Source organism: Mollisia scopiformis, assembly GCF_001500285.1.
Source record: "Mollisia scopiformis unplaced genomic scaffold LY89scaffold_15, whole genome shotgun sequence".
Classification (NCBI taxonomy): domain Eukaryota; kingdom Fungi; phylum Ascomycota; class Leotiomycetes; order Helotiales; family Mollisiaceae; genus Mollisia; species Mollisia scopiformis.
This window is the reverse complement of record NW_017263595.1, coordinates 152,175-177,015: the sequence shown is the minus strand read 5'-3', so window position 1 is coordinate 177,015 and position 24,841 is coordinate 152,175. Positions and strand designations below refer to the sequence as shown.

At 48.1% G+C, this 24,841-nt stretch overlaps 10 protein-coding genes across 10 annotated transcripts; 3 read left to right on the top strand and 7 right to left on the bottom strand.

Moving 5' to 3' along the window:
• Positions 1-219: 219 nt before the first annotated feature.
• On the bottom strand, positions 220-1,411 carry LY89DRAFT_619010 (isochorismatase hydrolase). The gene is made up of 2 exons (XM_018210858.1): positions 772-1,411; positions 220-721 (listed from the first exon to the last, which is right to left on the bottom strand). The coding sequence occupies exons 1-2, from the start codon at positions 1,297-1,299 to the stop codon at positions 590-592; spliced, it is 660 nt and encodes a 219-aa protein (XP_018069535.1). The 5' UTR covers positions 1,300-1,411; the 3' UTR covers positions 220-589.
• A 233-nt stretch (positions 1,412-1,644) lies between these two features.
• Positions 1,645-2,906, top strand: LY89DRAFT_698073 (lipase/ esterase; the record flags this gene model as incomplete). Its single annotated transcript, XM_018216952.1, has 6 exons — positions 1,645-1,909; positions 1,989-2,048; positions 2,101-2,263; positions 2,324-2,730; position 2,786; positions 2,840-2,906. The coding sequence occupies 6 exons, from the start codon at positions 1,645-1,647 to the stop codon at positions 2,904-2,906; spliced, it is 963 nt and encodes a 320-aa protein (XP_018069534.1).
• Positions 2,907-3,463: 557 nt separating this feature from the next.
• Positions 3,464-8,381, top strand: LY89DRAFT_648372 (nonribosomal peptide synthetase 10). Its single transcript, XM_018212012.1, has 3 exons — positions 3,464-4,321; positions 4,609-5,340; positions 5,447-8,381. Exons 1-3 carry the CDS (start codon positions 3,632-3,634, stop codon positions 8,045-8,047), a joined length of 4,023 nt encoding a protein of 1,340 aa, XP_018069533.1. The 5' UTR covers positions 3,464-3,631; the 3' UTR covers positions 8,048-8,381.
• Positions 8,382-8,633: 252 nt separating this feature from the next.
• LY89DRAFT_685988 (cell surface protein) lies at positions 8,634-10,104 on the bottom strand. Its single transcript, XM_018215186.1, has 3 exons — positions 9,350-10,104; positions 9,004-9,288; positions 8,634-8,953 (listed from the first exon to the last, which is right to left on the bottom strand). The coding sequence occupies exons 1-3, from the start codon at positions 9,644-9,646 to the stop codon at positions 8,768-8,770; spliced, it is 768 nt and encodes a 255-aa protein (XP_018069532.1). The 5' UTR covers positions 9,647-10,104; the 3' UTR covers positions 8,634-8,767.
• Positions 10,105-10,926: 822 nt separating this feature from the next.
• Positions 10,927-12,676, bottom strand: LY89DRAFT_698070 (CYP-42 P450 monooxygenase; the record flags this gene model as incomplete). Its single annotated transcript, XM_018216951.1, has 6 exons — positions 10,927-11,360; positions 11,411-12,013; positions 12,071-12,139; positions 12,202-12,298; positions 12,366-12,482; positions 12,533-12,676. 6 exons carry the CDS (start codon positions 12,674-12,676, stop codon positions 10,927-10,929), a joined length of 1,464 nt encoding a protein of 487 aa, XP_018069531.1.
• An 854-nt stretch (positions 12,677-13,530) lies between these two features.
• Positions 13,531-15,810, bottom strand: LY89DRAFT_783377 (uncharacterized protein). The gene is made up of 4 exons (XM_018222673.1): positions 15,504-15,810; positions 15,363-15,452; positions 14,580-15,300; positions 13,531-14,522 (listed from the first exon to the last, which is right to left on the bottom strand). Exons 1-4 carry the CDS (start codon positions 15,619-15,621, stop codon positions 13,784-13,786), a joined length of 1,668 nt encoding a protein of 555 aa, XP_018069530.1. The 5' UTR covers positions 15,622-15,810; the 3' UTR covers positions 13,531-13,783.
• A 544-nt stretch (positions 15,811-16,354) lies between these two features.
• LY89DRAFT_685985 (uncharacterized protein) lies at positions 16,355-17,622 on the bottom strand. The gene has a single exon (XM_018215185.1). It carries the CDS (start codon positions 17,585-17,587, stop codon positions 16,739-16,741), a length of 849 nt encoding a protein of 282 aa, XP_018069529.1. The 5' UTR covers positions 17,588-17,622; the 3' UTR covers positions 16,355-16,738.
• Positions 17,623-17,766: 144 nt separating this feature from the next.
• Positions 17,767-20,065, top strand: LY89DRAFT_105896 (uncharacterized protein). The gene is made up of 5 exons (XM_018205038.1): positions 17,767-17,886; positions 17,983-18,118; positions 18,167-18,273; positions 18,325-18,944; positions 19,003-20,065. The coding sequence occupies exons 2-5, from the start codon at positions 18,011-18,013 to the stop codon at positions 19,989-19,991; spliced, it is 1,824 nt and encodes a 607-aa protein (XP_018069528.1). The 5' UTR covers positions 17,767-17,886; positions 17,983-18,010; the 3' UTR covers positions 19,992-20,065.
• Positions 20,066-20,139: 74 nt separating this feature from the next.
• Positions 20,140-21,519, bottom strand: LY89DRAFT_588057 (Phosphonoacetate hydrolase; the record flags this gene model as incomplete). The annotated part of the gene is made up of 2 exons (XM_018209461.1): positions 20,140-21,185; positions 21,300-21,519. 2 exons carry the CDS (start codon positions 21,517-21,519, stop codon positions 20,140-20,142), a joined length of 1,266 nt encoding a protein of 421 aa, XP_018069527.1.
• Positions 21,379-23,829, bottom strand: LY89DRAFT_648361 (alpha/beta-hydrolase). Its single transcript, XM_018212011.1, has 2 exons — positions 23,124-23,829; positions 21,379-23,066 (listed from the first exon to the last, which is right to left on the bottom strand). The coding sequence occupies exons 1-2, from the start codon at positions 23,527-23,529 to the stop codon at positions 21,814-21,816; spliced, it is 1,659 nt and encodes a 552-aa protein (XP_018069526.1). The 5' UTR covers positions 23,530-23,829; the 3' UTR covers positions 21,379-21,813.
• Between the last annotated feature and the right edge of the window lie 1,012 nt (positions 23,830-24,841).

Genomic DNA, 24,841 nt, shown 5'->3' with positions numbered 1-24,841 from the left:
ACTCTTTCGACCTGGTGGACCCTCATTCCTTCATCACCCTCTGAAAGAATTCGACTCGGCTCATCCAGCTGCGGCATCTCTTCCCAAATATGTACACCGGTATTGCGGTCAAACACATGAACACGTGGAAACTTAGATCCCGCCAATGAGAAAGAATACTTCCTTGGGACCTTGAGTGCTAATTTATCCGATGCGAAATAATTCATGCGGAAATAATAAATGTTACGTAGATCGATTGCCGTAAACGCTTCTAAGGCTTTATCTCTATATCAGTCTGTCAGGTACCCGCGAACTAAGATGTTGATAAATCTAACGGCACAGTACTATGTCCTATGAAAGATAACTGGGCCAATCCATAGATGTATCCTAGTCACATCTCTCACTAGCTCAAGCTCTGCTCACCCTTAGCTCAGGTTAAGGCAGCAGCTGCTCACGCCCAGAGACCAAAACGGAACAGGCGAGTATGGGATTACAGTCCGTCTTTCTTGGTAGACAATTAATAATCAGATCATATACTGGCGATTGACGAATGTAATACTTGTTATGCAAACACGGATCATCAAGAGTCACGTGCTTGCTCAATGTTCCACTAACTCCATCCAGCCGTCAACTTTTCAACCGCCTCCCCTTCCGAAACCACATCTGCATATTTTGCATTCAAATCGAACAAGTTAGTTCTTTGGATCTCCGGCGTTCTGTCTCCGCAAGCTTCTCCTACGACCTGGCTTATATGTTAGTTAGCGCGGACTATGAGACAGATTCGCAGCTCACCATTGGTCTAAAGCCATTTTGCATGGCGTCCAATGTCGTTGCCCGAACACAACCACTTGTACTCACACCACAGATGACCAGAGTATCGACATTGAGGAGATGAAGATCTGCTGCAAGTGTCGTCCCAAAGAAGGCGCTCGGCATCTTCTTCGTCACGATCGTGTCTTGTGGTTCGGGCACGAGTCCATCCACGTATCCATCGAAGCCTCTCGTGTCACCTTTCTGCCAGACGGTGAGGACTTTCGCTTTCTTATACATCAGTCCAGCATCGGCCATATCTTCTCGATCATAGTACACTTTGGTCCAGATCACGGGAACTTTCGCTGAACGAGCTGCAGCAACAAGCTTGCGCATGGAATCAGGGGCAGCCACGCTCTCGGGGTTGGAGCTTGTATCGAGGGGAGATCCCTCAGACCAATATGCTTTGCAGACATCTACCAAAACGAGTGCTGGTCGAGTTCCCCATCCCATCTTCTGGGAGAATCCGGATCTTTGGTAACTTGCCGATGTTGCGTCTGGAGTGGCCATTGCGGCGTATACTAGTTTTCTCGCTGTAGATGTGTGCGAAAAGGTTTCTCACACTTTTCGTTTTCTTTATTTCTATACACAGCTCTTATCTTTTGAGGCATCCTTCCTTAATGTTGCCCCCGTTCTCGGGATGTGATGGGGAAATCCCACCTTTGAGACGGATTGTTTGCCGAACGCCGGCAAGCTTGCCGAAGCTGGCGTCCATTATCGATATCTTGGCTCGAAACAAAGCGTTCAGCTCAACGATAAGTCTTGATTTGCTGAAGAAAGTCGTAAGCTATGGAGCTTGGGTTCTTGACATTAGTACAATCGATTTTCTGAAAAGTTGTTAAGGTTTCCGTCAATATGCCATCCTCTCGCGTTATTCATCAACCAATCCATCCCGATCTGAGACCACATCTCGATCCGGAATATGTTGCTTTCCACGATGAGCACTTTCAATATATTCTTCCTTCCGAAACAACTCCATGGGACCCGGCTGTTCGCACTGCATGGTCGCCATCAAAACTGGCTGCATTGAATGCTGTTGAGGTGGGGAAGATTGAAGATGTCCTTTTGAAGCATGCTCAGTTGCGAATATTCACACCAAGTGTGCTGCGCCCACGAATGGGTGGGGTGTTTTTGTTTGGTTACATGGTGGTATAACTCACAACAAGCAGTCAAATTTTCGACCGTCTGATCTTGCTTAGGGGGTTGGACGCTAGGCAACCTTGATAGTGATAATGGGTTCTGCTCTCGTGTTGCTGAAGGTACAATGATTCTGAACGAACTCTGTTGCAAAGTTGCTCATCTTTTGTGCAGGCGCCTCTTGTATGGCCATCAATGTCAACTATCGACATGCCCCCGAAGATCCGTACCCAGCAGCGGTCAACGATGTGATGGAAGCTCTGGAGTGGTTAGCAAGCTCAAAAAGCACGAGACTCAACATTGACAGGAGTCAACTGACTATCGGCGGTACACCTGCGTAAATATCTGGCTCGTCTTTGCTAAGCTGTCCACTGAAACTGATCACGTAATCAACCAGAGGTGGAAATCTCGCAGCCATTGCATCAATGAAAGCCGCGCTTCTTCAGCCATCAATTCCTATCAAGTTCCAAGCGCTTATCCTTCCAGTTATTGATAATACGCAAACAGCTTCTACCCCTTACTGGGCATCGAAACCTCACCCACCATGGCTCACACCGTCGCGCATGATGTGGTACCGCAAAATGCATCTCCCAAACGAGAAAGACTGTCTCAGTTGGGATGCCTCGCCGAACTTGGCTCCATCTGAGATCTTGAAAACATCTCCAAAAACGTGGATAGCTGTATCAGAACATGATCTGCTTGCGCCTGAAGCGGTTGCTTTCGGTGAACAGCTGAAGGGGCTTGGTGTTGAAGTTGAGATAAAAACTTACGAGGGTTCGACGCATTCTCTTCTTGCTCTGAGTGGTACGTACTTCGCTCCTTACGTGAATTAGACAGTCGAAACTGACTCTTAAAACAGGGTATGTTTCAAACACTGCTACTCCTTTCGCAATCAATGCTGACAATATCCTAGACATCTAAGTCTAGGAAAGTTACTTGTTGACGACACTATCTCAAAGGTCAGGCATGCTTTCGAGTAAATTAGAGGTTTTCGTAAAGTCTTAGATTCCTGGTTAGGCAGGGACGCTACACAAAATATGAAGAAACGATTTCTGTGCTTGTTAGCCTGCTACATCCTTGCCTATTGGTCAATTGGAGTCTTACTTTTCCTCTTTCTCATCTCTCTCCGATTTTTTCCAGCATGCTATAATTACACAAAATTTAATTGGCAAGCCCATTTTCCCACCCAATCATGCGTACCGTATTATCTACTGAGCCTTGATTTACGAAAAAACATCCTCTGCTCAGTTCATCGATCCCTCCTGAAAAGTCTGGCGATTCGATTCAGTTCTCGCTTGCGGTAAGCGATTTGCCCCTTTTTTTATCACGTGGAAGAGCATATTATACAGTCAGGCTAGATCCCCTGTTTTTGAAAGAGCCGAATTCATGTTGAATGAATGTTCTGATTTCAGACTTCAATAAGGTTCTCCTGTTATCGAAAAATCAAGTTTAAACATGTCACATGTTGAGCTAACCGTATTTGCTTTTTTGGAAAATTCTATTTCCCTGGCGCGTTCTAGAATTACATCACCATACCCACTTCTTGAGATAATCGCGCAACCTCAACAAACCGCTCAAGTGTTATCGGGGGCTCGTTCAACTCGTTGACAGGTATATTTGTCTGCATGGAAATTCGATAGATATTATTTTGCCTTTCCCCCTGCAACCCGCTTTCACGAATCTCCTTCTATTTCACCATCTCAAGATGCACTCCGAAACCGGCATTGGTGATGGTGAGGAAACCTCAACTGATAAAAACCAAAGCTTAATTAGCGACGGAAATAGAACATCAGATGGAAGTCCATCCGAAGGTCCAACAGCAGGATCAAAATCTTCACTTCTCAATGGCGGTGAAGCAACTCACGAATCGGCAAGATCAAAACAAACGCCAGTCATTGACATCACGAAGGACTTATCGGCACTTGTTGCCCAACAGATGCGGGCAACGCCGAATGCTATTGCTCTCGAAGACGAATCTACGACGTTGACATATGCCGCACTGGACGAAAGAGTTACGGTTCTTGCGAAGCGTCTCCGCGATCATGGAGTCGGCCGTGACAACCTCGTCGGAGTGCTTTTAGGACGAAGCGCAAATTATGTGATCGCTTGTCTCGCTGCACTCCGTGCTGGAGGAGCATTTCTCGTTCTCGAATTGGCATACCCACCCAATCTCCTAGCAGATGTTATTGATGATGCCAAGCCGACAGTTGTAATCACGAATACTTCTCAGGCCAATCAGATCAACGCAGAAATACCCCTTATTATCCTCGATGGACAGGAGGTGGGCTCTTACAAGCCGAAAGAGTCTGTAAAAAAAGCTCCCCCTTTGCCTGCTGAAGACGACCTAAAGCGGCTGGCTTTTGTGTCATACTCCTCAGGAACGACAGGTCGCCCGGTAAGCATTCTCTCACATTCCTGTCTTTTCTTTCTTGTGGACCTTTCGTTTCAAGTATTTCAGGTATTGTTTCTAAGATCAAGGTAATGCCTTAGACGGTTCAAGTAACTTGCTGGATATGAACTTTCGGGACACTTAGCAAGGATGACGGCAGACCGAGTGTGAACGAACATCCTCGAGTAACGCCAAATCCTTTTTTGCCAAGGATTTATGTCCGTGAATTTTTGCAGCTGCGACTCTTGAGCTCCATCATACTTGAGAAATACCCCAGCTAATATGTGAAACAGAAAGGCATTGCAAATCCACATATGGCACCGGTCCTCTCCTATGACTTGAGATTTCGCCTCAGCGATCTCTCTCCCGGGGATCGCGTTGCTTGCAATGTGTTTTTCGTTTGGGAGATGCTCAGACCATTGCTAAGAGGAGCCACCGTGGTTTGCGTCCCGGACGAGGCAAGCTACGATCCTGTTGCACTTGTGGATCTACTTTCACGCCGACACGTGACTGAAACCCTCATGACGCCCACACTTCTCGCGGCAGTTCTTTCCAGGCATTCAGATATTCAAGCTGATATCCCAGACCTTCGTACTTTGTGGTTCAATGGCGAGGTGGTGACTACGGATCTAGCCCGCCGAGCAATGAAAGCTCTGCCGAACACACGGTTGCTTAATTGCTACAGTGCCAGTGAGACGCACGAGATTGCGTGTGGAGACATTCGCGACATAATAGATAATGACGCTCCTTACTGTCCTGTTGGGCCACCCATGGAGCCAAAGCATACCTATATTCTGAATGAGAGTGGTCAAAAGGTCGATGTTGGTGTCCCTGGAGAGTTGTTTGTTGGAGGAAATCTGCTTGCTCGTGGTTACCTCAACCTCCCTGATACTACTGCTGAAGCTTTCATACCCAACCCGTACGATCCCACACCTGGATCTCGCATGTACAGAACTGGAGATCTGGCACGAATGCTCCCATCCGGAATTCTGGAGATCACTGGTCGTGTTGGAGCTATGATCAAGGTAAAGCACCCCACGAAGCAACATAGCTCAATCCTACCCTACGTCTGAAATCCTTTGCTTGTCCCTTGTTTCATAACGTATGCTGACTCCGAAATTTTGGGATTAGGTGAGAGGATACTCTGTCGTGCCTGGGAAAGTCGAGAATGCCATTATCGAGCACCTTGCTGTCAAGCAGTGTGCAGTAATAGCTCATGGTGAAGGTCTCGACCGACAGCTAGTTGCATATATTGTGCGCGACAAGGAGGATCCAGCAGACAGAGCCATTCCCATAGTTGATGAAGCCGGGTACAGCTTGGTAGCACGACGAACCCTATCAAAAGCACTTGCACAGTACATGATACCTGCTCTCTGGGTAGAACTCGACGAATTGCCCACGAATCGAGTCTCTGGGAAAGCTGATCTGAAACGCTTACCACCTCCTGTTGTTTCCATTTCTACCATCTTCAACCACACCAAGACAGAGCGTGATACCAGCATTAGCATCGATGCTATTGCGGAAACTTGGGCGACATCTCTCAATGTTCCATTCAGCTCTGTGACGAAGGAGCACAGTTTTTTCGATCTGGGAGGACACTCATTGACATTCGCCGATCTTGCCAGCAAACTGACGAGGACATTTGGTTTTACAGTACCGGTCACGCGACTTGTTGTAAATCCAACACTGGAGGGTCACCTGGAAGTTGTTCGTTCTATTCGAGATGGCCATACTGCGGCTGTGCAAGCAGATTTGCCAGCTGTATTACGCGCGGACTCTATTCTTCCTGATGACATCCAGCCTTCCGGTGCCTCTATGTGCTCGCTTAGCACGGCCGAGAGTGTTTTGTTGACAGGCGCTACGGGATTCCTGGGTGCCTTTCTGCTTCACGATCTTCTTCAATCAACATCCGCCCGTATCTTGTGCCTCGTACGATTCAACGACCCCACAGACGATGACGCGCCTGCTGGTGTTGCAAGAATACGCAAGAGCTTGCTTGATCTAGGTCTATGGCATGATTCGATCCTGGATCGAATTTCTGTCCTCCCAGGGAACCTTTCACAAGAACGGCTTGGGTTTCCTCCAGATGTCTATAAACAAGTCGCTGGTGAGATCCAAGTCATTGTCCATGCGGGAGCCACTGTCAACCTCGTCTATCCTTATGCTGCTTTGCAGAATGCCAATGTGGGTGGCACAAGAGAAATCTTGCGCCTCGCAAGCCAGAGCGGCGCCACATTACAATACATATCTACGAATGGAGTTTTGCCACCCTCAACTTCGTCATGGCCTGAAAGCTCTATAATCTCTATCGATGATGTTCCCGAAAAGTTGGTTGATGGATATGGCCAGACGAAATATGTTGCTGAAGAACTTGTCCATGAAGCAGGCCGCCGTGGTATGCCAGTGAGAATTCTAAGAGCAGGAACGATCAGCGGACACAGCACTTCAGGATCGACCAATGCCTATGACCTCTTCACCGCCATCATCGTTGAAGCTCTGCACATCGGGTATGCTCCCGACATCTTAGGGTGGCGTGCCGAAATGACCCCCGTGGATTTTGTCAGCAAGGCCATCATTAGAACTGCGAATAATATTGAAACAAAGCAACGTGTGTTCCACCTTGGCGACCCTGATCCAGTTGACACTCAATCATTGTTTGATGATCTCAACAAGCTCGGGTATCCGACCCAGCGACTCGAATGGGACAAGTGGGTTTCGCTCTGGACCGAGAAACGAGGCTCGGCAAAGAGAGGGACTGGCGCATTTACGGCCGATATTCTTCGTGGTGGAATGCCGTCCGTAGATTTCTTGAAAGATATTACAATCCTCAACAACGAAGCAACAAAGCTTATTCTTGGCGATCTGCAATGTCCGAACATTGACAGCAAGTTGCTCGAAATTTATGCCCGTAACTGGTTCGCGAGAGGATGGCTTCCACGTCCGCCATTACGTTTGCATCAATGTAATGGATTTGTGACACGATCAAAGGAGGGGGCTTTGAGTGGACTCGTCGCTGTTGTGACTGGTGCTTCTTCTGGGATCGGTGCTGCAACCGCTGCTGCTCTGGTCAAGGAAGGTGCTCATGTTGCACTCGCTGCTCGTCGCACTGAAGCTCTCGAGTCGCTCAAGAAGAGACTCGAAATCCATGGTGGTAAAGTAATTGTCCATCAAACAGACGTTACCAAGAAAGAGCAAGTTGAGTCACTTATTCATGCCACCGAAGGAGCTCTCGGTCCCGTCGATATCCTCGTTTCGTGCGCTGGAGTTATGTATTTCACCATGATGGCGAACGTGCAAACAGACGAATGGGAACGCACTGTTGATGTAAACTGCAAAGGCTTGCTTCACTGCCTATCCTCGACCGTCCCCGGAATGCTTTCTCGAGGTCGCGGCCACATCGTCGCTATTTCGTCCGACGCAGGACGAAAAGTATTCCCAGGCTTGGGTGTGTATTCCGCCAGTAAGTTCTTTGTCGAAGCAACACTGCAAGCCTTGCGCGTAGAGACCGCCGGGACTGGTCTCCGAGTCACCAGCTTGCAGCCTGGAAACGTTTCCACAGAATTACTGGCAATGTCCACGGATGCGGAAGCCATTAAGAAGTATGGAGAGCCATCGGGAGCGAAGGTTCTTGACGCTGAAGATGTTGCGAATTCGATTGTGTATGCTCTCAAACAGCCGCAGCACGTTGCGGTGAATGAGATCATGATTGAGCCACGAGACGAACCGATTTGAAAATGCGTTGGATTGTGATTATTCAGACTCACAATTACATAAACATTTTGCTTTCGACGTGTTGTTGGATTTTAGCTCGGATATAGGAATAGACTACAATTAGCTAGACAATACACGCCTTTGCATCTCATTCGGGCACTCAGCTCAACCGTCATATCTCTATACTTGATCTGTATGTTCATTCCGCGAATGAGATTTGAGTGTTCACTTGACAAGCGGCACTGCGTGGAGATATTGGCAATTTAAAAGCAGGAGTTTACAGGGGCTTGGCTCGAGGTCTCAGGACTGCTGCTGATGGATATACCAAGAAGCTAGGAACAAGAATAAATACCTGATTTTCCCATTCTTCTCTGTGCTGGGGAGAAACTTGTTTATGCTTACCACGCCTTCGATTTCTGTTGTAATTTCAAATAGGGGGCTTGTCCACAGGACGTAGCGAGACTTGCCTACTGAATCAGAATAAGGCTTCGCCAAGATCTTTAGCGAGCTGAGCCGCCTATCTTCACTTTCTCCAGACGCAAGTGAACGTAGTCAAAAACGACACAATCCAGCAATCAGCATAACATTGATTCTGTATATACATTTCCAGACCAAGAATATACTATACAATAGCAACCAGCTCGCTTCTAACCAAGAGATACCCCACCATCCCGCAATTTCCTCTCCCCGCTCATCAATCTCCAGGATGCAAGCGCGCAAGGTTGCGTCAAGTTCTTGCATCTAAGCAAGGAACTTGGCAGACCGCGTGAGGCGCTTGGAAGTAGAATTGGATCCCATCTGCACGAGGAAGGTGCCGCCGAAGGGTCCATTGGCGTTGTTGTTGGAGACCTTGACTTGGCAGAGGTTGGAGATACCGTTAACGGTTCCCGTGCAGGAGGTGCCTGCGGGAACGGCAACTTTGAAGGACTGGTAAGATGTTAGTCGAGTTGTAGATCTTCGGAATAAGTGCAGCTTACAAAGGACTTATTGACGTTCTTGGCGCGCTTCATGAGACCCATCTTAACCAGGGCGCGGCGTGCACGGGAGGAGATCGTTTCGTTCTCTGCTTCTACAGTCTCGTCATCGCCTGAGTCCAAGTCGACGCAGTTGCCGGCATCGCCTGGCATGTCGGTAGTCACTGTTGCGTCTGCGGCCGTGGACCAGGCTGAACTGGCGGTCGAATCGATGAGGGCTTGGAGAGGGCCGCAGCCATCATCAGTAACGACGTGCCAGTTGCCGGTGATAGACCCGCCGTCGCTGACCTTGAGATTTCGATGTTAGTATTGGAAAATCATAAAGATGAAAGAACCAGGGAACGCATACCTGAGGAAGAGTGCTGCCGGAAAGAGCCATGGCAGCGGCCAAATCTTTGCTGGGGGAGAGATTTCCATTGGAGCTGTCGGTAAATCCATCATCATCATCGGTTGCGATATCCTTGGACCAGAAAATGGTGGTGTCTGGCTCGGTCTCGTAGTTGGCTCCACCACCTGGGATCACTGCACCTTTTACTCCCAAAGCAGTGCCGTTTCCGCCGAGATCACCAGTGAGGACGTCCATCCTGCCATGGGCGTTGACCACCGAAGCGGCTGCAAGAGCGAGGAGGAATGCTTGAGTAAACATTTTGGGTAATGTTTGATGATGAGGTAGTTTTCTTGTGAGAGAAATTGAGGTTGTTTGGAAAGAGAGTGAAAAAGAGGCAATAAATGTTGTGGAAGGAATGTGAAGTATAAAAGAAGGTGACGGATCAACCGAAATCAAGCTGAAGAGAATGTAGATAGAAGAGAAGACTGAATGCTGATGCTGAATAGAAACGATAGAGAGAGGAATCTGGTGAGGTTTGATAGCATTATATCTGCTGCGAGTCGTCTGGCTTCCATCTGAACTGTCGAAAACACCCCCAGCATTCCACTCATCTCGAACTTCGGACTTCGCAAAAGCTTGCTCCAACAACGACGCTTGGGTGCAGGTCACAGCTTGAGACGAAGCGGAGTAGCCAGGAAATTGCTTCTGTCTGAACTAACAGACGAACGTCGACCTCGAAGTTTGAAGCCATGCTCAATGGTGATGTATCAGGGGTTCGGCGTGAGGCTCAAAAAGCTTAGCACGTGTGGTTGCGAAGGAGGTACAGATCTCAAGAGTGCGAATGCCTGTATGATCGCCAACAGGGAGAGTGGGATCATGGCCAACATCAGACCAATCAGGTGTGGAGCGTCGAACGAGGATTGTTTCGAACCTTATGTTTCTCAGGCAAATATCGTATCGGATAGTTGATGCTGGGACATTACGCACTCTCGTGGATATCGGACGGAAAATCGGCTTGAATGCCTCTTCTAAGATCATTTTGTGGTCAGAGTGATCCTTGACCTCACGAAGGTGGGGTTGCTCGTGAAGAAAGAATTCGCGAGTCCCTCAGATCACCGGTCGCTTCGCTTGGTTAGTTTGTTTTGGAAAGCCACGTCCTCTCCCGAAAGGCGGTGGCCATCGTGGCTCATCAATACGTAGTTGTCGAAACAAAAGTCTTATGCAAACCCATTGAGATTCTCTGTGTGTGTACAATTTTATGTTAGATTAGATCGCATCGTCGAAATTTAGATAACTTGTGGACGGATCAGATACGAAACGACGCGTGGTGTACTGTACCGGTTGAGACAATTGGGCATAAAGGAGTTCTGTCCGAAGGTCCTGCGTGTTGGAAATTGAGGTCTCGCAACGGAGTATTGTAGGAATGGCTAGTCCTTATTGCAGTACCACGTTCGGCCGAGAGGCTTTCTCTCGATCCACCTTGTCTCACAGCTAAGCTTCGAGTTGCTACCTATTGAATGAGAAGCCTCAATATTGTGAAAGCATCATTGCAGATATAGATATTTATACCCTTCCATTACAAAGACATACCAGTTCCTTTATCGCATACCATCCAAATCAATCTCCTCTTTCCTTCTCCTCACGCTCATCCTCGCCTTGGGATTTGTGAACATGTTAGTTCCATACTCCAGCCAACCCGCGTCCTTCGGCTCTTCCAGCCTCATGTCATATTTCAAAAGTAAGTGCACCATAGCAATCTTAACCTCATTCGCAGCAAAGAAGCGTCCAGGGCATGCGTGCTTTCCGTGGGAGAACGCAGTATGTTCATGACTTGTTGAGATGAGGTGACTCTTGTGTTCCAAGCCCGGGACCTTGCGGCGCTTCACGAAGCGGTACCCATCAAATGTCTCAGGGTCCTCGTAGTCGGCCTCAGACCACATACGATGGGACGAAATGGCTATTTTCTCGCCCTTGCGAATCTTGACTCCATTGGGAAGCTCCACATCAGCTGTCGCGAGGCGATGCATCGACGCTACAACATTTTGTCAGCTTAGACTTTGTTTCAAGGTTGGAAATATCTACCCATATTGATAGGCTTGAGACGTTGCGTCTCCTTGAAGAAACTGTCCATAATGCGAAGTTCGGTCAAAGCCACTTTGCTCCATCCGTGGGCTCTCAAAACTTCGACAGCCTCAGTGCGAAGAGGCTCAATCATTTCTGGATGCGCACCAAGGTTCAACAGTGCTTGGCCTAAGAGATCACTTGTTGTGTGGATAGCTGCCATTGACAAACCTAGTTGTAAAAGGACATCGTCATATTTTCGACTCTTTGCAGCATTTCGAAGCCACTCTATAGAATCATCGGGTAGGACTGGTGCTCGTCCTTCACGTTGAGCGGCGGCTATTTCTGCTTTTCGTTCTGCGATAATTGGGGCCAGCATTTTCGCACCTGCTCTGCGATCTGCTCGGACTCTGCGGCAAACAGGGAGTGTTCTTTCCGCAAACCAGCGGAGAGGATAGGGGATCATTTTACAGATCGCAACTGCGGTGAAGATGTTGACTGTGAATTCTTTCGAAATGCGGATCCACTCGCTGTTGGTGGTGAGTGGATCTCCATTGAAGATGCGTGAGGAGAGACGTGCAACCCAGTTAAGCACGTCTTCTCTCAAATCAACTTCATGCCACTCTGTTGATGAAGCATTCAGTTCTCGCTCTATTGTGATTTTTGTGTTTCATGACTTACCCGTAGACTCTACCCATGATTCACTCAAACATCTTGTCATCTCTTCAGAGAGTACTTTCGTAAACTTTGCTGTGAGAGAAAAACGTCAGCAAAGAGTGATTCTGGACATCCCACGTGACAATGATACTCACGCAGACTTCGAGTCAAGCCCTTCATGACAGCTTCTTCGATGAGGCCAGGGGCCGTTCCACGGAAGCTTTTGAATGTATCATACTTTGAAAGAAGATCCTGTGAATATGGTTGAGTAAACTTTTGTCTCGCTGACAAGCTACGAAAGAAGCTTCGGATGACTGACCTGTGCGGTATACTGAGTAAAATCCAACTTGCGTTCCTGATTGACTGCATCTATATATTCTGGAGGAAGCATGACAAGAGGACCAAGATCCGTTATGAGGTTGAAGGGGCCAGAAAACTAAGCGAGAGTTAGTGCCAAGTCGATGGGTTCAAGGTTGGTGAGAGAACCTTCTGAAATCCTTGGGCGATGAGTTTCTTAGCATGCGTCCTAAACTTTGACTTGGCCGGAAAGTATGTCCATTGGGACTTGTCGTAATTAATCGATGGGAGATTGGAAGATCTCTGGAAGAAGAAAGATATCAGGTAGCACATGCCAACCACCGCAGCCAGGGACGCCCAAACGCCATCTCGAGACACTGTCGGTGCATCCGTGAACAAATCACTTGCGCGTTGAGTGAAATTATTTGAAGCCATTGTAGTTCTATGATCCATAATCTTCTTGTGAAGGGGATTATCACAATATTTAACAGATGGGAAACTTCCCATTCTTGCACAACTTGCACAACTCCCCAACGGCCGGTTTCAAGTTCGCACTTGGCTTTATGCAAACTGCCACGTCGATCTCGTGGAGAACTTCAGACCTCAAGGACTAGCAAAGAACATATGATCGCATCGCATCGCATCCAATCGAATTCGAGGAGATAGTCGTCACCCTTGAAGAGCCGGCGGCCCGCCAAAGACTACCGGTGTGAAAGTTCGGCTAATGGCCCCATGGAGATGGAGACTGGCCAACCAGACCGCGTCAGGTCCCTTGAGATCTGCACGGATAGAAGCATGCGAGGCTCGCCCCGCAAATTCCTGTTTGAGTAAGTTTAGGGTTCGGTATTGTCCTCGTTTTCGTGTTCGTAGTCGAGTATGTAATAACGAGATGCTGCCGTCGTGGCACAATGCGCGGGCAATGCAAAGGTCGACAAATCATGCGTGACAAGATAGAGACATGTGTTATGATTCCTGCTAGGAAATGCTGCCACTCCCTTCTTGTCGTCAGCATGCGATTGATATAAATGGATCTGAGTTCATATCAAGTCTTGAATGTTTGAGCTTGGCACAAGCAAATCTGTAACCGAGGGTTGCCTGTATGCAGAAGTTTATCTTTCTTGCATGCTAGATTCCTCTACGGGTAGTAGATGGGATGCAAGTGTAAGTGCATGGAATTACTCCTATTAGTCTTCTTTCAGGATGTCTGCTGAGAGTTCAGATATGCTGGGTCTGGAAAGTTGTCAAGGATGGGGATGAACCAGGATCAAGCAAGCCTTCTTTCTGTCCCCTTTTTTTCAGCCCACCAAATTCTTGACCTACACGAGAAACTCGCGAATATTCCATCTCGGCGCAAATTGTTGTCCATCCGTTCTCGCAAGACTGAAAACCGCTTTCGAATTCGTATTGAAGATAGGTGATGCGTCAGAATGTATCCCATTGCTATGTACCTAGCTCCACTGGCATCGTTTTCCGTCTGGTCTCCACGTCGAGTTCGTGTCTTTGCCTCTCCGCGCCCGACAACTCGGAAGTAGTGTTGCCCACATCCAACTCGGAAGCCTCCTTGCCTCTGCTGCCCACTTCTGGAGGAGGTTGATATGCGCCTAGCTCATGAGAACGGAAATTCCTCTTCCGTCTCGTATACCAAACGACGAGGCCTATAATAAATGCTAGAACAGCTACGCCACCCACTGTACCGCCTGCTATTACTCCTGCGTTGCTTTTCTTCGGGTTCGGGGTCGACGTATGTGAGGTGCTAGGAGTTGCAGTACTCGAAGAAGTCGACTTTTCAAAGATATCAGCGAGTTTGGGATCTACCCAACTTGCCGGATACCTCCCACTACCACTGTAGTATTGCGTGACCAGAGTCGAAGGTTGATACGCAGCAGCAGAGGAGTCATAAGCTTCAGTCCAAGTTAAGTCTGTCATGTCGAAAATCCCCATTCCATTCGCCCACACATCGGTCGGTTGATCTTGCAAAGTCATTGGATCTTGGTAGCCTCCGATAGATATCATTTGCCTGTTTCCGATCACGGAGCATGTGTGATCTGCTCGCCAGATGGGGGCTGCGGCAGGGGCTTCGATCCAGTGGAAGGCGGGGAGAGTGAGGATGTAGACCTTCGCGAGTGCAGTGGCTGTGTCTGAAGTAGGTGTGCTGCCGGTCGTGCCCCCGAAGACGAATCTGTGTTGAAGTGTCAGCAGACTGATCTCCTTTCACCGAACGACAACTCATTTTTACATTTCGTAGGAAGAGTTCCCAGACCCGTTACCTGCACCTACAGAGCAAAAGTCATAGCGGTTGAGTACAGCACTGCCGGTCGAACTAGTAGTCTGCTGGGGATTGAAGAAAGTGTTCGTCTGTACATCATACACAAGCACCGTATCGAACCCGGCAGCTGTGCTGGCATCACCACTTCCCGCCGAATTTGACGGCCATAAACCACCAAAGAATATGACAACACCTTGTTCGCCAAATGCAGGGATGAAATGGCCGCCTCCCCAGGTATAAAACTTTCCTGGCAACGTCTGATTCATCCAACTTCCATTCCCATAATTGTAAATGAGAAAGTCGTCTCGTCCTGTTCCATCCTCGTTTGTCTGCCCACCCAGTGCATAATGAGCATTCCCCGAGCTAGCCGTCAACGTTCCAGCCATAAGTTCATTCAGTGGAAACGCGGCAGTTGGCCCAACTTCTTGCAACTCCCAAGCAACAGACCCAGTGTTGTTCTCTGGATGAAAGCCCCAGAGTTGAACAGGGACGCTGTTATTTGAGCCGCCGCCCTCCCAGGAATACATAAATCCTCCTAAAGCGTACGTCGTATCGTCGTAAGGAGAGAAGAAGAGATCTGGTCTTCTAGTTGGGGAAATCGCGGTGGATTTATTGGTTGCTACAACGTGGGGGGATGAGAGTGTTGATATGTTCCAGTCTTGGGAGAGATCAATCGCGAGGGTCTGATAGTCTGTTCGCACGTTAGTATTAGTGTTGATGTATTCTGTGCCAACATCAGGAAGGGGTCAGTACTCCAAACTCCACTCGGATTAGCTGAGGCGTTGTCCCATCGCGCCCAGATTTCGCCACCATCAACGTACAGCCATTTGTCTACAACGATTGCTGATAAGAGTTAGCATCTGTATATTTTGGACCAAATTATGAAGTTCTCACAGCTTTGCCAGAGCCAAGAGACGAAGTTTTGAGGTAAGAATGAGGCAGCGGATGCTGCAGCTTGGTCCCAGATGACCAAGATTGAGCCGACGATGAAAAATGTCGAAAGTCGGATCATGATGAGAGGGACCTTTGTGATGTAAGGCGTAAGTAAATGTACATATTATTCAAGATCGAATCGAAGAAAGTGATGAAGTTCAGACGATCTTAGTGATGTGTGAGAATCCAGTTGGATTTGGGGAAACGGACGCCACCCATTTGCATTGAGATCTACGGGAGGATTCCAGGCCGATTTTGTCCCTGAAAGACACGTTATTTGATAATTGATGTAACAGAACGAGTACAGCCACAGGACGGAAATTTGCAACAGTGTTCTCCGTGGGTTTCAACGAGGTGCTTAGAAAACTCATTGGTTCTGAAGATTTTGGTCGCATATTCGGCCAGCGGGATCGCAGCCCCCAAAGCGCAGCAACACCAGCTGTATTCTCATTGGGCCGTGATACACGAACTTCAATGTATTATTTGCTTAGAGCCTCATAGCCCGAGGCCGAGGCAGATTGGCGAGCAAGACCAAGAGCAATTGGTTGAGTCGAACCGCAATAACTAATCCTTCGTCGGCCTTCGCGCTTCGGCAAGAAGCCTGGCAGAGATGGCTGGCTGCGTCTCGCAGCGACTCGCGAAAGCCAGAAATTTTGTATCCTCCAGGCTACTGCTGGAACAATCTTTTATATTTCACATTTCCTTGCCCATCTAGACGAAAAGATTAACAATCGAGTGTAACCTTCATCCCACATCTTTGAACTGGCCAGTTGACACGACTTCGCGCTCAGGGTCGGAACTTCAGCTTGCTATACGTATGCTGGTCACTTTGATACGATGAACAGATCGGCGCATGCACTGCGATGCTTCATTACCAACTGAAAGATGACAGAATCTTGGAAAGCATTCGAACGGAACAGCATGAATAGAGCCAGTGAATATTTTAAAGCGCGAAAAAAAACTTGGACGAGGCTGAAGAGCTTGACATCGTTGACACACTTTCAAATTGGCCATTAAGTTTCGCTCAGAAAACAACAGCAGCATAGAAAACCAGATCATGGCTGCGAAGTGGACTTCGGTGTCGCGAAGCCAGCTCAGCACGCATAGAATTCCCACATCTCTCCCACATCCGCGACGTCCTATATCCGAGGGTCCCTGCATCCTAGACTTCCTTAATCAAAGAAATGTGTTGTCGTTCAAATTTCCTGCTCTTCAACCGGGTTTTCCGCTCTCTCGCGTCGAAGAGCTTCCGCTTCGTTCCTCTTCACGAGCATTTCACTCATCACCCACTCACGCTTGAGTGCTCCATTGGCAAGGAGTGTGACCCTGTCAATCTTCTCAGCAAGTAGCCTAAACTGTTCATCCTCTTTTTCCCAAGACTCATCTTCCCATGCGATCTCGCCATGCTCGGTGGTCATCCAGGCATTTATGAAGTCACATATCTCGTCCACGTCCTCCACTCTCTCTTCAGGGGGATAATTCATTCGAATTTCTAGACACCCAATGTGGGTCTTTTGCCTTTTCTTTTTAGACAGGAGATACACTCCTCGCTCAACGAATCGTTGCAGCATTGACAACGAGCCACTGAACCTGTTCCAATACACGTCTTCTCGGTCATCGTCTCCATTGAAGCTCGCAACGCTGGTTGTTTTCAAAAAACGGGGTCGCCAGTTCACTTCCAGAACATCGATCTTGTCCACGAAACAAGGCAGACACGGTACAGACAGCCAAGTCGGGACCAGAACTCCCGTATTCTTTCGGTCAGCTATATCAACCTTGTAACGAATACAGCCGAGCCTTTTGATGGCGTCGAGGAGCTCATAACGTAGACGCCTAGAGGTGTGAAGGAGCCCATGGGACGGTGGGAGAGGTGTCTGATGCGGAAAACGAACGCAATTCTCTCCAAAGTAGGTCTCGTCGGAGTCTGATGAGGGGTAGCTGAGGCGGGTACGGTCACGAGTGGGCAAGGCTGGCAAAGGAGCAGCGAGGGTCAGAGAGTATATTTCATCTCGGATTTCTCTTGGGATGGTGACGAGAGTAGGCATCTTGACTAGAAGAGGATGTGTAGTTTTTGACAGAAGTTTGGACAGGAAAAGAGAAGAGAGATACAGAATAAATCGTCAACCTAACCACGCCTAGGGACTAAGCCAATAATGGTCTAGCTTGCGTTTTAAGGTTCTTGGTGAAATACCCCAAAGAGTGATAAGTTTGGATCCTTTTTGAACGTTTCTTGATTGTCCGAATGAAGCCATGCAATGAGTAAGGGATTAAGAACTCCTGGCTGATGTGTGAAAGTTCGGGCTTCGTGCCGGTCAGCTGACCTTTCAACGAAGATCAGCACGTGGTAAGTGTGGTCCATACCTAGGTATTTGTGGCAGTCCGCTTGCTGAGTTCTTCTTGAGCATTTCTATCAGTCTAAGTCTTACACGTCCAATTCTAGCTGTTCATAACACCTTTAATATCTCCTCATGGCTACATCGTCGGCTGCCTTGTCTCTGAGAGACTCCTTTGGCGACAGGAAGCCGCCGGATATCTCCCGAAAGATTACTGCTTGTGTGGCTTGTCGTAAACAGAAGGTAATCAAGACGAAAGCTTAGAAGGCTCCGTATTGACGTCCACGATAGATAAAATGTCACCTCAATGGCAATCCGCCGTGCAGTCGTTGCAAATCACGTGGTCTACCCTGTACCGTAAACAAGAGTCTCCAGATGCTGTTGGAAAGTGACGCAGGGTGAGACTTTAATCTTTGCTGCGACACATATCAAACTGACAATCAACTCAGATGGAAAGAGGAGATGGAGGAGAGGTTGAGAAAGCTTGAGGATGCACTCACTCTCAACACGAACCACCGAGACAACTTGGCGATCTCAACATCAGCCCCTTATCGGACATCACCAGCACCAGATAGTCCCATAGAACTCAGCAACAGTGTTGCTACTCTAACTACCCAAGCATCCGAGAACACCAGCGATGTCACCCTCAATCTTTCGTGCAGTCTGGGATCTTTCCCGGGATCATCGATCATCAGCCTCACGTTTACCGAGCAAGGAACGCAATCAAAAAACAAGCCAGATTTGGTCAGCAGCGGCTTGGTCTCCCTCGAAGCAGCAGAAGCCTACTTCACAGTTTATCAGAAATCCATGGAACCTTGCACGCCGCAAATTTTGCTAGAAAATGACTGTTTGGCTAATGTCCGAGCCAGGTCTTCTCTATTGACGGCTGCCCTATGCACTGCGGGCTCTCTAGGTGCAGACTCAGCAAGCCACAAAAGATGCTACGATGCCTTCCTCCAAGAAGTCTCCAGCAGGTTATTCTCTCGACACCATAGCATTGATGATGTTCGTGCCGTTTGTATTGGAGCACTTTGGCTCAACAAGGTGTCATCCATGTTGATTGGAATGGGTACGTATTCGCAATTTCTGGAATTTGTTATATACTATACTGACTGGAACTTCAACAGCTGTTCGAATGGCCAACGACCTAAGTCTGCATCGGTGTATCACCAAAATGCCGCACAGCAAATCAGAATGTTATGAGCGCACTCGTCTATATTTTCTAGTCTACATCTGCGATCATCAATGTTTTCTGATATATGGAAAGCCACCAATGACTCGGGAGTTTCATTCCCTGAAAAGTCCCAAGTCATTTCTACAGAGTCCTCACTGCATCCCCGCGGATGAGAAGCTCATCAGTCAAGTCGAACTTTGGTCTATTTCTAGCCGAGTGTTTGACATCTTTGGCGCTGATGTTGAAGCCTCGATTACCCCCGAGCGAGTAGCAGAACTCGAATCTCTGAGTCGCTCTTTCGATCTGTGCCGTTCAGCCCTTCCGGACTCGATGCCTATGGATGATCATTCCGACGTTTTTGCTCGACAGCTCTTCGACCTGCAGATTCATTGTGCCAAGTTATCTCTCTTCTCGCATTCCTTCAGGGGCTCTTCTCAAAGACACGCAAGATCGCCATTGAAGTTTGACGGAAAGGAGAGGTTTGAGCGCAGTGCTCTTGAAAGCGCATTGTCCATCGTTCGATCCATCGCCTGCGAGACCGAACTTCAACAGCGGCTGGAGTGGCTGCCTTCTTACTTTGGTACCATGATTGCCTTTGCGTCCATCTCTCTGATGAAGGCATCCGAGAAAGAACAAACAATGTGCTACCTTGACAAGAATGAAGTCTCGAGCGCTCTCAGCTGCTTGGTCGAGGTCTTCAACACTTGTTCAGCGAGGGTGCAGCCCGAGCATCCACTTCGCAGCGTAGCGAGAAGTTTACGGATAGCTATGAATAGTTTCTGTCAGTCAGGTGTGAATCACGTCGATCCTCTGGCTAATGGCATGCTTGCTTTCGATGATATTGGAAATTCTTGGGGGATGGATTATCTAGGAGATTACAACAACTTGTTATCTTTACCGAACGATGTTGATGCAGGCTTCATGGATTTACAAAATCTTTGAGTGCATCTAATGCGGCAATCGAGGCTTTGTTTCAAGTTGATTGAGAATGCATAGTTTAAGCAGATCCTCTTTGATTGCAATCTTGTACATGAAATCCCAGCAATCGAGCATTGGTACACAGACGGCATTCTCTCCAGCGCACCCACAATCAAAAATTGAGAGCAACATCGAAAACATCAAAGTTCCGCCATACATGCGGTTCAACTCGCTCCCGACCACATAATGGTGTAGATCTGATCAATGGGATTCTTTCCTCAGACACTCCTCCATGAGACCGCAATCTGAATCCTTGAAGTTGCGACAAGTCGTGCTCATCTTCTCTACTGCCAATCACAGCATTCTTCTCCGAAACAACAACAAGATCACCCTCCCGATCAGGTGGCATCTCAAACACGGTGGCGGCTTCTGCTCCAGTATATGCGGCTTTCACTTGAGAGAGCGAGTGGCAGTATTGAACCATATCCTCGATATCATTGGTCCCCAATTCACCTAGCAGGTGGACTCGAACAAAAGATCCCAATGCGCCATGGTGTTTCACGAACGGGTCTGCGATCGGACAGATAACTCGTGCGCTACACTTGGGCCATTTGGCCATCAACTCTGTCTCCAAGAAGAGGATGTTGGGGGAGCCGTCTTCGTTCGACTTGTCGCTCATTCCGTGGTCACCAGTGATGGCTACAATGGCTCCCAGCTCATCAAACTTCCCAAGCCGATGGTCAAGGAGTTGCAAGAAATCATCCGATTCCGGTGATCCAGGAGCATATTTGTGTTGGATGAAATCCGACAGGGTCAGGTAGAACAAATCAGCTCGATTTTCTTGCAGCAACTTGAGTCCAGCGTCGAGGACGTATATCGACAGATCCCCAGAGTATTGCTCAGGTGCAGGACGACCCAACCACTTTTCCACATTGCTGATCCCATGTTCTGCATCCGTACAGCTCTTGGCTGCTTGAGCTGAGAAGCATATGGCACCTTTCGACGGCGAGAGGCCGTGATTGAGGATCTTTCTTAACTTGTCTTTCGCTGTGATGGCAGCAACGCGGACGCCATTGTTTGCCATCTGCTCCAAAATTGTGGAACCTCGGAGCAGCGAATCATCGAGCACCATGTGCTCTTCGCCAGTGACTTTGTCGAGGTAGAAGTTTCCCGAGATATCGTGGACTGAAGTTGGGACGCCGGTGATGATAGATACATCTATTAACACATCAGTACATGCTTTGATGTAGTATAGAAGAGTACAAAAGCCATTACTCTCTGTCTAGTGTCTTGAGAGATTGACTGCTTTGCTTCTTTTGCAATTTGACGTACTGTTGGGATTTGTCAATGAAGGCATTGCGCACTTTGCCGTGACATGGAACCCGGATTCAAGGAATCTGGAGAAGTTCGGGAGAATGCCATCAGCGCAACCTCGTTCGAGATATTCGGGATCAAAACCATCGACGCAGACAATTACTGTGGGTTGACGAGGAAGTCGGTAGCTCCGACCATAGAATTCAATTGACCTGGGAACCCCGTTTGTGTTGGACATATTTGTGAAAAGATATTCTTGAAATGCTATGATAAATGAGAAGGAAGTTGTTGGGAGTAGTTGCCGCTGTCATCGGCCTTCTTATATACTTGAGAACCGGTCTTCGTGCCGCATGTTATTCCAAGACCCGTTCTTCTGATTCTTACTTCCAGATTTGCGAGTCCGAAGTTTCTCAAGCGATTATCGCTCTTCTTGCCGAGCCCCATCAGTTGCGATGAAATATCCTCAGATTATCACATGTCTAGCATCAATTGGTCCACCACTGTCTCTCAGCTACCCTTCTCCAATCACACTCTACAACCCCTGAGCCTTAGCCATGACATTCCAAATCCTCAACCCTTCATCCCATCTGTCATCCTTCTCCACGACAACCGATCCATCGGGCTTCACATGTCTGATGTCCTCCTTTGAGCTCGTTCCCCAATCCAGATCATCTCCCTTGAGAAAATCATAAAACGGCTTCAACAACCCATCAGCCGTCTCCTCATCTTTCATCTCAAATCCCGCACGATGACCGCTTAACCACCACACCGGGATATCGCAGGCATGACAACACAGCACCTTCGGATCCAACCACTCATCCAGACCTTTTGCACGCCATGAGATCCGATATCTGAACACTGACGAAATTGGAAGTGGAGTGGCGCCCGCTGGTGGGTTGAGCAGTGAATTCGCGAAGCCGCGAATAACAGCATGGACTTGACAATCGCCCAAAATGCGGGCATTGATCTCAGGCCATTCCTCTTCTGAGGCAGACGATTCCGGTAATGGGTATGCTTTGACCAATGCTGAAGTCACGGCTGTGGGGTAATAGTTGTTCAGCTGCGTCTCCATGCTAGAGAGCGAAGAAGCGGGGTTTACGAGACGATAAAGCATCTCCTCGTTTGCGACCTCACCAAGAAGGACTTTAACGCCATGTTCAGCTAATAGAGTCGTGAAAGAGCCATCGTGGATACTTTTCAAAAAGCTGGAGGAGATAAACTCTCCGTCTGTGCTTGGGCGGAACGTGTGTTGCTTCAAGATCGTGATCTTTGAGACCAACTCAAGATCTGGGACTGAGCGGAGAGCAGCCAACTTCTCCAGACCTGACAGAGACTTCGAAATATCTAGCACAGAAAGCAACTCATCGAACTGCGTCTGGCATTCTGGAGACGTCACAGCTTTAGGCTGGATACCGACAGCATTTGAATACAGGAAAACGCGCTTGATGAGCCTCTCCTTGGCAGGACGGTAAGTATCATAATGCAACTGAAAAGTAGTAGAGTTCGCTCCAGCGGACAATCCTCCTACGGTAAGGTTGTCTGCATTGCCGCCGAACAAAGAAATATTGGCGTGAACCCATTCGATGGCCAAGCGCTGGTCCCAGAATCCGAAATTGCCACAAGCGATAGAACCGCTTTCTTCAGCTAGCTCAGGTGAGGCGAGGAAGCCGAAGAGATTGAGTCGGTCAGTTGGCGAGACGATGATACGAGGATAGGTTTTCAAGAGGTCGAATGGGTCATGGGTGGCGTTTTGCATAGCGTCTCCGACTTGAAGCCAGCCTCCATCTATTTCTTGTGTTCAACACTAGTACAGGATAATGATATCCAAACTGGATAACTTACGTAGATAAACTTGAACTGGCCATCCCCCTTTCGGTGCGTCGCTTGCCGGAACCCAGGCATTGAGATACAAACAATCCTCACTCTGTTTATTCTCTGGTTCCTTGACTGCATTCTCGTTCTCCAATACTGCAGCCGAGTGTCCATACTCAGGTTGAGGACATATATTTCCAAATTCCGTGTAGTTGCCAGGTTCACCTGAGCTCGAGTCGTTGAAAGAGAAGTCAACGGGAAGTGAAACTGGTCGACGCCATCTTCGAGAACCAGCCGGAGGGAGAGCATATGGAATGCGGGTGTACCGAGAGCAGACCGGTTGGCTTGTAGTGCGATCTACTTGTGTGATGCCACGAAGGGAGCCTCGGGGAGTGTTGAGAATTGTCTCTCGCTGGGTGGAATTTGTTGCGCCCATGATGACAGCAGAAAAGGGGCTTAAGCGACAGAACACAACTCAACTCTGTGAACGCAATTCAGTTTTCTTCTGGAAATTGTGTATAAAGCTGACAATGGATATAATTGAACCAACACTGAATCATAAGACAGCGGTTGAGTTCCGCCATCAAACGTCTCCAGCCGCGCGGGGACAATCAACAAGAGTGGGCAGAAGGACTGACTTGGCGGGGCCCGGGCGAAGCCTCCAACCTGATTGCTCGCTGCTCCGTGAATCTTAACAATTCCCGATTCCGGATTTTGTAATCCGACTTTTCTCTCGGCACGAACACCGGTAGTGGCAATTGTCGAGATTCTGTCAAGGTTTCAGCGGCATACACTTACCCCACTTATACTTCGCTACAACCCTCACCACTAGGTTGAAAGGTGTGTGAGATTCTTATGAATGATCGTCGAATTGGTCAATTCCAAAAACTCTCTATCACTTTTGATAAGTCAAAGAGCCTAGCGCATCAATAATGTCGTTTCTGGTCACGAGTGTTCGCATCAAGTCAAGCTGGAAAGGGGCTCATTTGGATGGCTATGAAAATCGCTTACGTGGTATATGGCGTAGCTTGCTGTTTCACCGTCAATAGTCTGAAAAGGCATTTATTCTGAGATATTCTAAATAATAAGATTGTCGTCAGGAATTAGCTGTCACATGACACAGGCTCTTTCAATCTCCTGCGTATTCTTGGCAAGTCCATACACAATGGGTAAGCGTACATGTATCATGAACTATATTGATTTGCTTCATACATCGTTCATGCAATAATACCTCAAATTATGTTTGAAGTACACGTGTGTTTTGGCCTCAGGTTTTAAATATCAAGGTGGTCAATGCACGGGAACTGTTGACGTCTTCGACTTTTATTTTCTCTTTCCAGTTTCCAGTTTCCAGGACGTGAATCAAGCATCAACATCCAATACCGGATATGTCTCGGCATCTCACTTGTCAAAATCCGAAGAAGTTTTCTCTTCTGAGGAAATTCTTTAGGAAAGAAATTGATAGGTTCAAGCTAGACCCCGCAATTGTCGTTCGCCACGAGATTGTGCCTGGTGTCCGCTCAACGTTCTGTCAGCAAGATGACGGATTTCGATGATGTAACTATGCTAATCCCATTTTCTCGATGTTCTCGACCGCTAGCCTCACATCCGCATGGAACAGCCGACGCCAGTGTAGCAGCTAAGGTACGAGTTGTCTCCAGAATCGAAAGCTCTGTTGCTTCATCAGCCAATCAGGGGCGAAGCATAGTTCATCCATGAGATCATGATTAGATACCATGGGGGCGACG

Bases quoted from the DNA above. Each gene is read 5' to 3' on its own strand.
- LY89DRAFT_619010 (XM_018210858.1), bottom strand. From the start codon at position 1,299: ATGGCCACTCCAGACGCAACATCGGCAAGTTACCAAAGATCCGGATTC. The intron at 722-771 runs GTGAGCTGCGAA...CATATAAGCCAG, and splicing joins AAAATGGCTTTAGACCAATG to GTCGTAGGAGAAGCTTGCGG.
- LY89DRAFT_648372 (XM_018212012.1), top strand. From the start codon at position 3,632: ATGCACTCCGAAACCGGCATTGGTGATGGTGAGGAAACCTCAACTGAT. The intron at 4,322-4,608 runs GTAAGCATTCTC...TATGTGAAACAG, and splicing joins CAGGAACGACAGGTCGCCCG to AAAGGCATTGCAAATCCACA. The intron at 5,341-5,446 runs GTAAAGCACCCC...TTTTGGGATTAG, and splicing joins GTGTTGGAGCTATGATCAAG to GTGAGAGGATACTCTGTCGT.
- LY89DRAFT_685988 (XM_018215186.1), bottom strand. From the start codon at position 9,646: ATGTTTACTCAAGCATTCCTCCTCGCTCTTGCAGCCGCTTCGGTGGTC. The intron at 9,289-9,349 runs GTATGCGTTCCC...CGAAATCTCAAG, and splicing joins CCGGCAGCACTCTTCCTCAG to GTCAGCGACGGCGGGTCTAT. The intron at 8,954-9,003 runs GTAAGCTGCACT...ACATCTTACCAG, and splicing joins AGAACGTCAATAAGTCCTTT to TCCTTCAAAGTTGCCGTTCC.
- LY89DRAFT_783377 (XM_018222673.1), bottom strand. From the start codon at position 15,621: ATGATCCGACTTTCGACATTTTTCATCGTCGGCTCAATCTTGGTCATC. The intron at 15,453-15,503 runs GTGAGAACTTCA...AACTCTTATCAG, and splicing joins CTCTTGGCTCTGGCAAAGCT to CAATCGTTGTAGACAAATGG. The intron at 14,523-14,579 runs GTAAAAATGAGT...ACTTCAACACAG, and splicing joins GGGAACTCTTCCTACGAAAT to ATTCGTCTTCGGGGGCACGA.
- LY89DRAFT_685985 (XM_018215185.1), bottom strand. From the start codon at position 17,587: ATGCCTACTCTCGTCACCATCCCAAGAGAAATCCGAGATGAAATATAC.
- LY89DRAFT_105896 (XM_018205038.1), top strand. From the start codon at position 18,011: ATGGCTACATCGTCGGCTGCCTTGTCTCTGAGAGACTCCTTTGGCGAC. The intron at 18,274-18,324 runs GTGAGACTTTAA...CAATCAACTCAG, and splicing joins CTGTTGGAAAGTGACGCAGG to ATGGAAAGAGGAGATGGAGG. The intron at 18,945-19,002 runs GTACGTATTCGC...GAACTTCAACAG, and splicing joins ATCCATGTTGATTGGAATGG to CTGTTCGAATGGCCAACGAC.
- LY89DRAFT_648361 (XM_018212011.1), bottom strand. From the start codon at position 23,529: ATGGGCGCAACAAATTCCACCCAGCGAGAGACAATTCTCAACACTCCC. The intron at 23,067-23,123 runs GTAAGTTATCCA...CACAAGAAATAG, and splicing joins GCCAGTTCAAGTTTATCTAC to ATGGAGGCTGGCTTCAAGTC.